Source organism: Caretta caretta, chromosome 16, assembly GCF_965140235.1.
Source record: "Caretta caretta isolate rCarCar2 chromosome 16, rCarCar1.hap1, whole genome shotgun sequence".
Lineage (NCBI taxonomy): Eukaryota > Metazoa > Chordata > Testudines > Cheloniidae > Caretta > Caretta caretta.
The window spans coordinates 25,710,127-25,721,997 of record NC_134221.1 but is presented as its reverse complement, the minus strand read 5'-3'; the positions used below and the strand labels follow the sequence as shown (position 1 = coordinate 25,721,997).

The window sequence follows — 11,871 nt, the reverse complement described above, 5'->3', positions numbered from 1 at the left end:
GAAGAAAAAACTTATTAGGCAAAATTAGAAGGTAAACTTGATATGTCAATAAAGATGCATTACTAGGTGTACTTTTACTTATTTTATCATAATATGTAATGACTTTTTATTGTACTGGCTTCTTTTTGATGTACTGAAATTATGTTTGAGCTGTTATCTTTCATGGCAATAGCTAAACACTATTAGAGCTAAACAGGCACTCATTTTGTTTACTTAGAATTAAAAAAGAAAAATTTACAAAGTTGACAGATAACATTTATTAAAACATGTTATACCAAAAAGAGCATGGATCTCTTCTATAAGAAGAAAGTATTAAACAGCAACATTAAATTAAGTAAAACCATGCTGTGCAATTAGGACAGCAATATTATATAGACAAAATTATCCAACCTTTGCAATACAGGCATAACATCTCACAAAGTATCAATAAGATATGCAACTTTACTATTATGAATGACATTTTGTTTATAATAAAAACTTTTGTATCTCACTTGCATAAACAGTTACATTTCTGGAAGAAAGATCCCTTGGAGAACAAAAAAGCAGCAGCAATTGACTTATGACACAGGCTTCAAGCAAAGTTATCAGAGTCTGATAATTTCATCGCATTAAAAATATATTGGTTTTCCAGCATATCCCCTTGGGGCACAGACAGCTTAGAGCTTTTTAACTAAAAACTCTAACTACCCAGTTAAATATAATTAAATATAATCCTTTGCTGTTTTGAGAAAACTTTCAACTCTACTAAATAACGATGACAAACTAAATACAAAACTGCTGGCTCTCAGGATTCAAAGATGGGTTAGCTCTCTGGCATCAGCCCAATAATGTTCACTTTAGGTGGTCTGAAAGATGTCCATTCTTTCATGTCCAGAAGTACAGTGATGTCAAGTATGGACCTTATAATAAAAGACACTGAAATATGGCAATCTCAGAGCTCCCTCCTGGCCTCTGATGTGTGGTATTTATCACAGTCTTAACAGGGAAGCTACAGCAGAGGAAAAATTGAGACCAAAGATCTTTCAGTAGTACCATCTAGGGTCTCTCTGCTTGTCCATTAAGCGATCAAGAATGGTTGCTACTTGAAACTGTGAAGGTGCTGCATTTTTATTTTTTTTTAAATACTAGTGTGCAAAATGGGAATGCTAGTATATAAACCCAAAAAAGGAGAAAAACAACTCCTGACAGACAGATTCACAGCTCCTCTGAGAAAAGAAGTCAGGTACTTGTCACTGTGACTGCAGGAGACTGTACTTCAGAATTGCAATTGCTTAGATATCATGGGTAATGATGGTCTTAGAAACCTAGAGATGGAACTGGAAGGAATTTAACTTTAGTCTCCTTAGAGAGTTCTTATCACCAGCAGGCCATGCAGTGGACTCTCAGTAACACAAGATTCTGAAATTGTTACCACTTCTTATCTCTCTACAATGATCCAGGTGTTTATAAAACATCCCCTCTGCAAATGTCTACTAGCAAAAAGAGGGGATATTTAAGGGAAGGATAAAAAATTAACAAAACCATGTTTTTAAATGGTCTCATCTAAAATTATAAAGCATAAGCATAAATGCATAACATTCACCTTAAAATATATATTAAGTGGATCCCTTGTTTGCCAGACCAGAATGCATCTTTTATCCCTTACACAAGGCCATCCCAATAGTGGTGCTTATAGGCTCTGGAAGAAGCTGCATTCAGCCTTTCTTGTTTTAGTTAGCTAAGTGTGGATCATGTAGATTAATACCAAAAATCCAAGTGTCAAGGATTACGAATGTTAATGGAGTCATATATGCTGGATTTTCAACACAAAATGTCACAACCTATTGGGTGGAAACAGTATTAGATGTTAGAGTTACTATTCATAAAAAGTCATTAAAAGGATACACACACACCTACTACACCTGTATAAAACCTTTAAAGTGTCTCTTAGTACATTTATTTTAAAGCTCTATTTCAAAGTTTTCTAAACATTACTCCTATCTGAAGTCAACTTTTAAAAGTCCCATATAAAAGTCATCTCAAGCCAGTAAATGAAAGGCGTTCACAGGCAGCTCTGTAGGGTGGTCTGGGTCTGATGGAAGTATACTTTGTTATTTGACCATAGGTTCTCAACCTGGGGTTTCCAACCACCCTCTCTTTTTTATGGCCAGATGGGTCCCCAAATCTTCTCTGTTGTCCTTTGGGGGTCACAGTATGGAAAAGAATGAGAGCCACTGTACTGGAACAATCTTGAAGAGAACAGGAGCATTATCTCCTCCAAATGGAACCATGAAAGTCACAAAAAGTACTCCCTGTATGTGGTAAGGAGGTGGGGAAATGGAAAAAAAGGGCCAGTAAGTACAGGAACCCTCTCCCTACACTCATGTAAACACACAAGGAAATAACCTGCTACCATTATAAATTTCAATATTAAATAGTGAGTGTAAATGTGGAAAGAAACCATAGAAGGACTATATAATTTCTAAATGTAAAAAAATGTATAAAGATTTTTAAATACAAAGTGCTTTTATACATTGATCAGGTTACAGTGTTAGTGAACAGACAGATCCCTGTTTAGTTACCTTGAGTACATGGGTTAGACAGCAATTATCACCCCCACCCTGCTTTGATGTAGAGTTCAAGTAAGTGCTAAGAACAGGAACTCCTTAGTGCTGACCATTTGTATGTCCATTGCCAGCAATGGACTCATTTTCTGTACTCAAAATTCTGTATGAAAAATATCTGAAGAATTGATAGAGTAAAATTTGAGAGCCTTTAAAAAACCCATTTTTACTTAAGTTTAAATAATATGCCAAAGAGTTGCAGTAATAATAGTCCATCAAGTAATGAAGCTCACCTTTGTGTCAGACATTCATGTTCAGGATACAGTTAGGTTAGATGTTAAAATATTTTTTTAATTGGGCTGTTAAGCAGATAAAGAAGAAAAACAGCTAAAGGGGAAATTACTAGTTTGTGTGTGTGGCTTTAACATAATGGGTCATGTTGTATTTTAGTTCCATGAATCTGGATGCAACTTGGGGCCAGTCATGCTTGGTAGCTATTTGGTCCTGGCTAACTATTTTGTTACAAGTTACCAGTGCTGGAAGAGGGCTACATGTATGTAGACTCACCTCTTCTGATTGTGAGCCCAGTGTATGCTAAGGAGGCTTTTTCGTTCTTACACCAGGTAATAAACTACTTCATAAGGTTAACTGCTTCTGAGTAGGAATGCAAAGGCTTTCAACCATTTTGAGCTGCCTTCTTCAACCCCTATCTTATCTCCACCTTCACAACTGGTGCATTCCCTGGAGCCTGGATGGATGTCAAAATCTCCCAAAACTACGACACTGCTCCATCTGCTAGAGCATGAGTCCAGTGTATAATATATCCTCCTCATAGCGCAAGAGTGCCACCTTCCCACAACTAAGAATCCAGAATTGCTCACGAACCTGAAACTTGTGCATGGCACCATGTCCCACTGTATAATTAAAAGGGATCCAACTAGGGTAATTTAAATTGTTTGTCAGCAAGGGCCTTCATTTGGAGAGAAAACAGCTCTGACCTGCTTGTGTCTCTGAATGTGATCAGAGTCACAGTAATTGACAATCAAGAACATGTATTATGGACCCCACTGTTCAAACAGTAGAGGATTAAATATTTAAATGACAGTTTATCAATGACTAATAAGAACTTCCTGAAGCAAGTCTCTAGCTCTTCAGATTTAAGAGGATAGAAATTTTCAAACAAGTTTTAGTACCAAAAAACCCAAGTCTGTACTGTACAGTGAGTTTGGTACTTGCTACTGCAGTAAGCCATGAAAATCTGAAACTTGAGCTATAGGTTAAAGGCTTTATTGAGTGTTGGAATAATACCAACTATGCACTTAAAAAAATAAAAACATTTTGATAAAATGCCCTCTTGCTACACACACACTTCTACAAGCTCTCTTACGATGTGGCAGCCAAGGTTGAAAGACAGCCCAACCGAATTTACCATCATACACTGCAGGGGTACAAACAAATGAAGTTTTAATGTAACTGTCTCTTAAATTTATGCAGCACACATCATGATATATCCAAGTGCTTTACAAAAACGAACAAATAGAACTAGGCCCAGTAATGAGACAGAACCAGACACTCTACCAGAGAAAAATATGAGTAAACAAACAAGTAAAGGAAGGCTTGACTCAAAAAGTGGCTTTTCACTAAAAACTATAGCTATCTGAAGGCTCCTTAACGACCCATGTTAAGTAAGTTGGTGGCATCTGTTCAGTTCCCTGCTGACAGCCAGTTCTATATAACTAAAATCCTTTATTCATTTATTAAAACAAAAACACCTGAATCCTGCAATTTCTACACATAGCTAACCTATGCAACCTTCTGCTACTGTTACCCTTATTGCCACCTTCTCATGCATAAAGTTAAGCACAGGAATAAGTGTTTGCAGGATTGAAGCTTTAAGATTGTGGGGTTTGGGTCTGGAACTTACAGTATGTTTATTTAACTCTTAGCACAATGTAGCCTTCATCACAGCCCTTGAGCACTACTGTGAAACAAATAATAAATAACAGCAATAAAATATAACAAAAAAAATCACCACAATTGGCCTCATTAGTTACAGTCTCAGCAGAGGGTCCTATGAATAAGCCATGGAGATTTGAACTTCCCTCTCACCTCTAAAGGAGTCCCATCAGGGCAGGGTTGAAGCACCTGCAGTGGAGACAGTAGATGGACAAAAATTTGGTCTGCTCACAGCTGTATCAGCAACATCCTTAGAACTTTGAAAAAACCAAAACCTTAAATTTTACAATAGCAAGTACCAGACAATATTTGCATAATTAGTTTATTTTGCTTACTCTGCTAAACAATTATAAGTCTTATGTTTAGTTCATCTCAGTAGTATTCTGCTCAGCTTTGGAGGCTTGGTATGACTTAGTACAAGAAGTTACATGCCGATGAAAACTGTCCCTCCACATAAATCTTTTCCCACAGATATTACACTCGTAAGGTTTTATGCCTGTGTGGATTTTCATATGGCCGACAAGATGATGTTTCATTTTGAATTTCTTACCGCAGACACCACAACCATAAGGCCGAAGACCCAGGTGCATGCTCATGTGCCGATCCCTCTGACTCTTGTGTGTAAAGCTTTTACCACACTGACAAGGATATAGTTTGTCATTAGGTGAGAATCCAGAGAGGGTGGTTTCTTCTTTAATTCCTGTAGTCATTTCAATGCTCTCACCATACCCTGCTGCTATCATAACATCTTGTCTGTGAACATTTAGATTTCCATCTGCCCTTTCACCAGAAAATTCTTCCATAGAAGAGCCATAGAAATCAACTTGCTCATCGTAGTTATTTTCATCAGCCTGTTCATCAAATTCTGCCTCCATCTTTTTGTCACTTACATGAAAGTCTTCAACTCCTGAAGACTGGATAGAATGCTCTGTCTGAATGACATTCATGGATTCAGACACCTGGTGCTCATCATAAGTATGTGCATCTACACCTTCACAGTCCTGTTCAAATCTTTCTGGTTTCACATGGATCCAGCGCTTGTGTGACATGATGCTGGGTTTGCTATAGATAGGCCTTGTATACTGACACTCTGCACTGTCGCTGGCTCCCTCTTCGCCATCCTGACTTGTCATTCCTGTGCTGAGTCTGTCATGTTCTGCTGAAGAATTACTGGGAAGGTACTCATGTTCTGTTAGCTGCGATGACAGCTCATCTTTAGAGCTTTCTTCTTCATTTTCACCATCCCTTAGCTCCTGCACTTTGTGGAAGTCTGGCTGTCCTCCAGAGCCCAGCTCAAATGTTTCAACAAGCCCATTATAGCTACTGCTGCTTGGGGACTGATGATCACTGCTATGATTCATCTTCTGACAGAGAACTGTTGGATTCCCTTCTAACACTTCAGTGCATTTGTCTACTACGTGCCACATCTGAAGGAAACTTGCTGCTGTCAGATAACTGACAATTTCTGGAGCAGGCATCACCAACCGTCCTGTATAAGTAGACAGAAGGATGTTCTCAAACACTCTTGGATTCATCACATCTGGAAGGACTATTCGCCTGCTATTTTTCAGGAGCACTTGGTCACAGAAGTAAGGTGAGCTGGCTGCAAGGACAGCTTTATGGGCTCTGAACAGATGGCCCTGAACTACAATGGAAACATCACATAACTGTCCCTGCTGGCGCTGCTGGTTCAACTTCTGCAAAATGGTGCTAGAAAAATCAGGAAATTCCACTCGAAAAGAGTTTGTCCCAGACTCCATTTCATTACAAATCTAGTGTTGTGCTGCAAGAGAGAGGAAAATATAACCAGTTTCAACATAACTAAGCAGCATTTATGATGAGACTAAGTTTGCTCATTCCACTCTCTTATCTTCAAGTCTTTCCTCTTTTTAGAAAGGGACACTTAAGTGGGCTGACATGTTTCAGATAAGTGGGTTTACTTACCCAAAGAAACAAAACTTTTAGGAACCCCCACAGTTGCCAGGCTGTTTCTACCTTTTCTATTCCCCTTAGTCTTTTGATTTTAAAAATGTTCTACAAGATCACAAACTGCTACACCATCTGTGCACAAACATGAAGGTTGGACATCTAAGCTGTATTGTGTATTCTGTACAGCTAGTTATTCTATGGGGATGGGGTTACTCATGCACGTGGTTAGGAGGGTCAAGAGTAAAAAAAATAGTTATTTTGATGAGATTACAGCAGTAGGGTTGCTTGCATTTCTTATTAACTAATTCCACAATGTCCCAAAGTTTCTCAAGTGGGAGAAATCAATTCTGTTTTCCAACTGCCAGCCAAATCATCTCCTCAAACTTTTCTTTAAGAGCACACTGGCCCCTTTTAAGAAAGGAATTCACTCTAAGTTATTTATATATGTTATTTCATACTTCAATATGACAAGTCACATATATTGCAAGAAAGTGATTGTCAGAGTCCTAAATAGAGCAGAGTTAATGACCTTTATTATGAACAATATTTTTCTGCCCCTCATTTTTTAAAAGGAGAAAGAAGTAGATGTTGCTAGTGGGGAGCTGGGAGATCCTTACAGTGACACAAATTTTGATCTTTTTCAAATGTTACTTTATAGCAAAACCCCTTGATTTAGCACCTTTTAAAGTAAGTGTTTTTCTTGCTTAAACTGGAACCTAACAAGACTAAACTCTTCAAAGAAACTGAAGGTTATTAAGAGTCTCAAATAGTTCAGCTGTTTAGTTACAAAAGGAAGAGAAGTACCTGGGCTCAAAGTCTGTTACAAGATAGTAAAGAAACAGAGATGATTGATATTTTAAAGTTTTATTTAAAGTACCAAATTATAAGCAAAGACATAGGCCAACAGGGGTGTATAGTTACTGGGTTACAAATCCTTAACAGGAATTATGGAAACACCAAAATTTTTTTATATAATTGCATCTGAAATGCTAATGTGGTCAAGACCTATAGAAAGGCCAACTTTAACTTCCCATTTAGCTGTGTGGATACACTTGTAGATTACATAACTGAAAACTTTAAAAAGAGCACAAGCTTGAATCAGATGTGGTGTGGTCAGATGCTATTTGAGCTTCCAGAAGATTTTTTACATCAGCTACTTGAAAGAAAAACTATTATTTTTTATGATCAACAGAATGAAAGAAACTATTAGACTGTGACAGTCAATCACAGGAATACAGTTTTCACTGCATAGTATTCAGATTTTCTTCAAAGTATCTATCTTGTTGACATCTTTATCTCTTAGAACAAAGTTCTGACTTTCAAAAAAAGTGCCTTCTAACGTTTAACAGAGATTGGACAAAAATCTAGGAAAGAAGCCCCAATTCACTCATTGAATCATAGAAACACAGAGCTGGAAGGGACCTTGAGAGGTCATCAAGTCCTGTCCCCTGCACTGAGGCAGGACCAAGTAAACCTAGTCCATCCCTGACAGATGTTTGTCCAACCTGTTCTTGAAAGCTTCCAAAAAAAATGGGGCTTCCACAATCTCCCTTGGAAACCTGTTCCAGAGATTGACTTCCCTTAAATTTAGAACATTTTCCCTAATATCTAACCTAAAACTGCCTTGCTGAAGATTAAGCTCATTCTTCTTATTACAAACAAGCACATGTATGCAAAATTTGACAGGTATCATTATTTCATTTAGGAGATGCTAAAGAAACAGCAACACTATTTGCATGCAACGCACAGACTACACAAAGAGAATGGTGATGCAAGTCACCCATAACAATTCAAACAATAACTCATGATTATATAACCTCTTTCTGGTCATTTTGGAGGCAGAGATCCACTTTGCATTCAAAACAGAAGTTGCCAGAACTCCTCCATCCAAAATTTAATAAGGGGAAAGGAAAGATCTACATTAAGGCTAAATATTAAAGCAGCATAATTGTTTTGCCTTTTTTTATTTAGTTAGAGGTCTTACCCACCCCACCCCCGCAAAAAAGTGTGACCCACTGAAGGTGAATAATCACAATATACTTATTTGCATTTGTGTGTAACTAATCAGCATTCCTCCTAACCTCACTACCATTTACAGGAGGTAAACAGACATGTATTGGAGTACTTGTGGCACCTTAGAGAATTGGTTAGTCTCACTTCTGAAGTGAGCTATAGCTCACGAAAGCTTATGCTCAAATAAATTGGTTAGTCTCTAAGGTGCCACAAGTACTCCTTTTCTTTTTGCGAATACAATCTAACACGGCTGTTACTCTGAGACGTGTATTGAATTGTCATAGGATCATTTTCAGTCACTCATGATGGGTGATCATTATCTGATATCAATTTGTCCAATAACTGATAGAAAGTGCCAGCCAGTCAAAATGCTGAATGGCTGATTTCCTTTTAAACCATCAGATTATTAATAAAAGTATCAGATTTTAAAATCTGTTATTGGAAGGAAAGCTATTTCTGAGGTCTTACCAACCAGTTAATTGCCTGGCATCTGCTTCTAAGAGGGCTCTTTTGGGAAGTAGGAACCAGGTAACAGGTCTAATGGAGTCTGCATGTTTAATCTTCGTATTTACCAGTGGTCCTCATTTTCCTTCTTTCATTCCCTTCACTCTTTCCTACAGATATTGCTTCTCTTTTACAGGAGTGCAATCAGCTCTTATTAGGAAGATCACTTTCCTTATGCCTATGCTAGGGCTGCAGGCATCCCAGATAAAGAAAGAAACCCAGTCTCTTTGCAAGAATTCCAGCCCATGCAGCCTATCATGACAGTACTGTCATGGATAAGTTATTTTCTGCTTTGCAGAAGCACACGACAAGGCTACCGAAGTGCAGCTCTTCAGTAACAACATAACAGGCAAGAGTCATTTTACTACACAATCTCTATTTAGTCATATGAATTTTTTGCATCTTACTATGAAAAATGCCATTATTTGGAAGAAGCAGACTGCCATTACCTCTTTTCCTGTATTTTTTAGGAACAACTTGTCTTCCATGATTATCCTACTATAAGAATTCTTATTCTTTATAACAAATGCTATGCTAAATGCATTTTTGAAAGACATTACTATGACTACCCTAAACTACCATCTTTCAACAAGCATACATCCTAATCCCATAAAGATGTACACAACAGAATACATGTGGGTTCAACGTGGTAACATTTCTAGAAGGGATCTGTTTTCTTGCTGTTGTATACAAAGTTTACCATTAAAAATAAAAGTGTTTACATAAAGGCAGTCAACTTAATCATACTGTAAACAAAATTTTCTTTACATATTATTAAGAAGTTAGATATGAAAAGTGAAAGTATTTTTAAAATGTTTTCTTTTCACTATTTATTGTCTGTGTTTCCTTATTTTATTTCTTTCATCTGGGACAATGAAAGTCAATAAAATTTTTCCCATTTTGTTTAAAGAGAGTTCCACACTCTTAGTACTAGGATGTTTGGGTTCAAGCATTGCAAGATAAAATATTATTAGAATAATATATTTTGGAAATAAATAGTTGGTCTTAAACTTTATAAAAGCTTGTTTTTACAAAATTTGGTACTTTATTATTAGTTATGCAGAGCATCTCAAGGCTCAAGCACATTAGCTGCACTACATGTATTAAGAGTTCATGCCCAGAAAAGTTTACAATCTAAAGAAGACAAAGGAACTATTATACCCATTTTACAGACAGAAAGTTGAAGTACAGAGAGATTAAATGATGTGCCCCAGGCTACTAAAGAAGTCTATAGCAGAGCCAGGCACTGAAGGAAGAATTTGCTTTTGTATATCCAAAGCAGAAGGCGTCTACGACCGGCGCCGCTCGTGAAGCACTGTCTAACTACATAACTTTGCGAAGCGTGCTGCAGAGCTCGACCCTCGGCAGCATTACTCCGCCCGCCTCCGGTGGCTACAGGATGCCCCACTAAGCTTCGAAGTGAACATCCCCCGCGAGGCATCTGCCCCCTCAACAGCCGTGGGCCGAGGGCTTTCACGGGGCTGCCCAGCCCACGGCTGCTCTGTGCCCGCCCCTGCCGGCCGCTGGGCGCCAGCGGGGCTGAACGGGGTGCGCCGGCGCCCACCGGAACACGGCGGCCCCGCCCCCGGCCGGGAGGGCCCCGCCCAGCGAGCGGCGCCGCGGGGGCTGAGGGGAGGCGCCGCTGTGGGACGGAGAGGGCCGGGGGCCGGGCCCAGGCCGCGCCACGGGCAGTCAGACCCAGGCGGCGAAGCGATGAGACTCGGCCCCTCTCACCTCCCGCCGGAGCGAAGGGGGAGCCCGGGCGTCCCCCTCTGCGCCTCGATCCAGGCAGGGCCTCACCTGGGCGGCGGGGGTCTCTCACATGGCCGGTCCCGCTGCGGGGCCCCGATCGCTGCTGCTACCGCCGCCACTTCCCGGCCTCGGCCCGGCAGCGCGCGGAAGCGATCCCCCCTGTGCGCGCTTCCGCTTCCGGGTCACGCGGCGCCGGAACCGTTCCACCGGCTCGGGCCGCGGGGGCGGGGCTAGACCCGGCTGCGAGCTCGAGCTGCGCCGTGCGCGTGGTGGCGGCGCCTCTCCTAACGGCCGTTTCCGTGACAAGGGTCGTAGCAGGCCCCACTTGTTCTAGGTACTCGACAAATGGAGGCCGAGTCGGTCCCAGGCCTGAAGAGCTTCCAGCCCAAACCGGCAGGGCGGGCTCGCCCGGGAGGGAGCTCGCCGCACAGGGAGCCGCTCGAGCTCGCAGCGCAGGGCCCAGCGGCGGGAGAGGAACCGAGGTTCTGTAAATCCAGCCCACGGGCCTAAATGGCTTCTTTGCCTGTCTGTCTCTTACTAGAGCTCTTCGTTTACTTGGCTTACAAAAGGAAATTGGATACAGAAAATATTCACCATGCGAAGACTGACAGATGCAGAGACGCCTGTGTAGCTTTAGGGACATAATTCGTGGAGGATTTGGCGGTTTTGTTTTAATCTTATAACCAGGACAGGAATAGAAGTCTTCTTGCTCGTATAGAATGGTTTAGATTGGAAGCTCTTCAGGGCAGAGATGTTGTTTCATTTGTTATGTAACGTATGTAAATTTACACCGCTGGAACATTATGGAGTGGACGGCTCACGACCTTGATACATCATCCTTTAATCTAGGGTGGTTTGAACTGATCGTTATGCTCTCCTCTGCCTGAATGTTCTACTTTACTCCTTATCAGAGTAAGACTGAAGTAAATGAATTTGTGCTCAAAATGAGGGATGTCACTGATAGTAAGAGGCAGCTGAGAGGAGCAGATGTGGTCTCTGAGCTATCCAGTTTCTCATACTTGTTGTACTGGGTTAGGGCAAGTATCGAGTTTAATTTCAGTCATGTTCTGATATAAAACCATGTACAATACAAATATGAATGAGAAAGAAGACCATAGTAAAGAGTTAGGGTCTGATTTTGCAAGGAACTTGTGGGGGTAAACATCTGTGTCTG

General features: G+C 40.3%; 1 protein-coding gene across 9 annotated transcripts; it reads right to left on the bottom strand.

Annotated features, from left to right (window-relative positions):
* Window positions 1-233: 233 nt before the first annotated feature.
* On the bottom strand, window positions 234-10,858 carry ZBTB43 (zinc finger and BTB domain containing 43). 9 transcript variants are annotated; one of them, XR_007352971.2, is made up of 4 exons: window positions 10,746-10,858; window positions 4,835-6,282; window positions 4,653-4,688; window positions 234-2,291 (listed from the first exon to the last, which is right to left on the bottom strand). XR_007352971.2 is itself a non-coding variant. In XM_048822527.2 (4 exons), the coding sequence occupies exons 2-3, from the start codon at window positions 6,257-6,259 to the stop codon at window positions 4,669-4,671; spliced, it is 1,230 nt and encodes a 409-aa protein (XP_048678484.1). In that variant the 5' UTR covers window positions 6,260-6,282; window positions 10,746-10,858; the 3' UTR covers window positions 234-2,291; window positions 4,653-4,668. The 9 variants fall into 9 exon arrangements, 6 of the variants coding, with proteins under 6 accessions (XP_048678484.1, XP_048678485.1, XP_048678482.1 ...); XM_048822527.2 differs by having other exon boundaries at window positions 5,050-6,282; XM_048822528.2 differs by having other exon boundaries at window positions 234-1,820; window positions 5,050-6,282.
* Window positions 10,859-11,871: the final 1,013 nt, after the last annotated feature.

Coding starts and splice junctions, on each gene's coding strand:
- ZBTB43 (XM_048822523.2), bottom strand. CDS start 6,259: ATGGAGTCTGGGACAAACTCTTTTCGAGTGGAATTTCCTGATTTTTCT.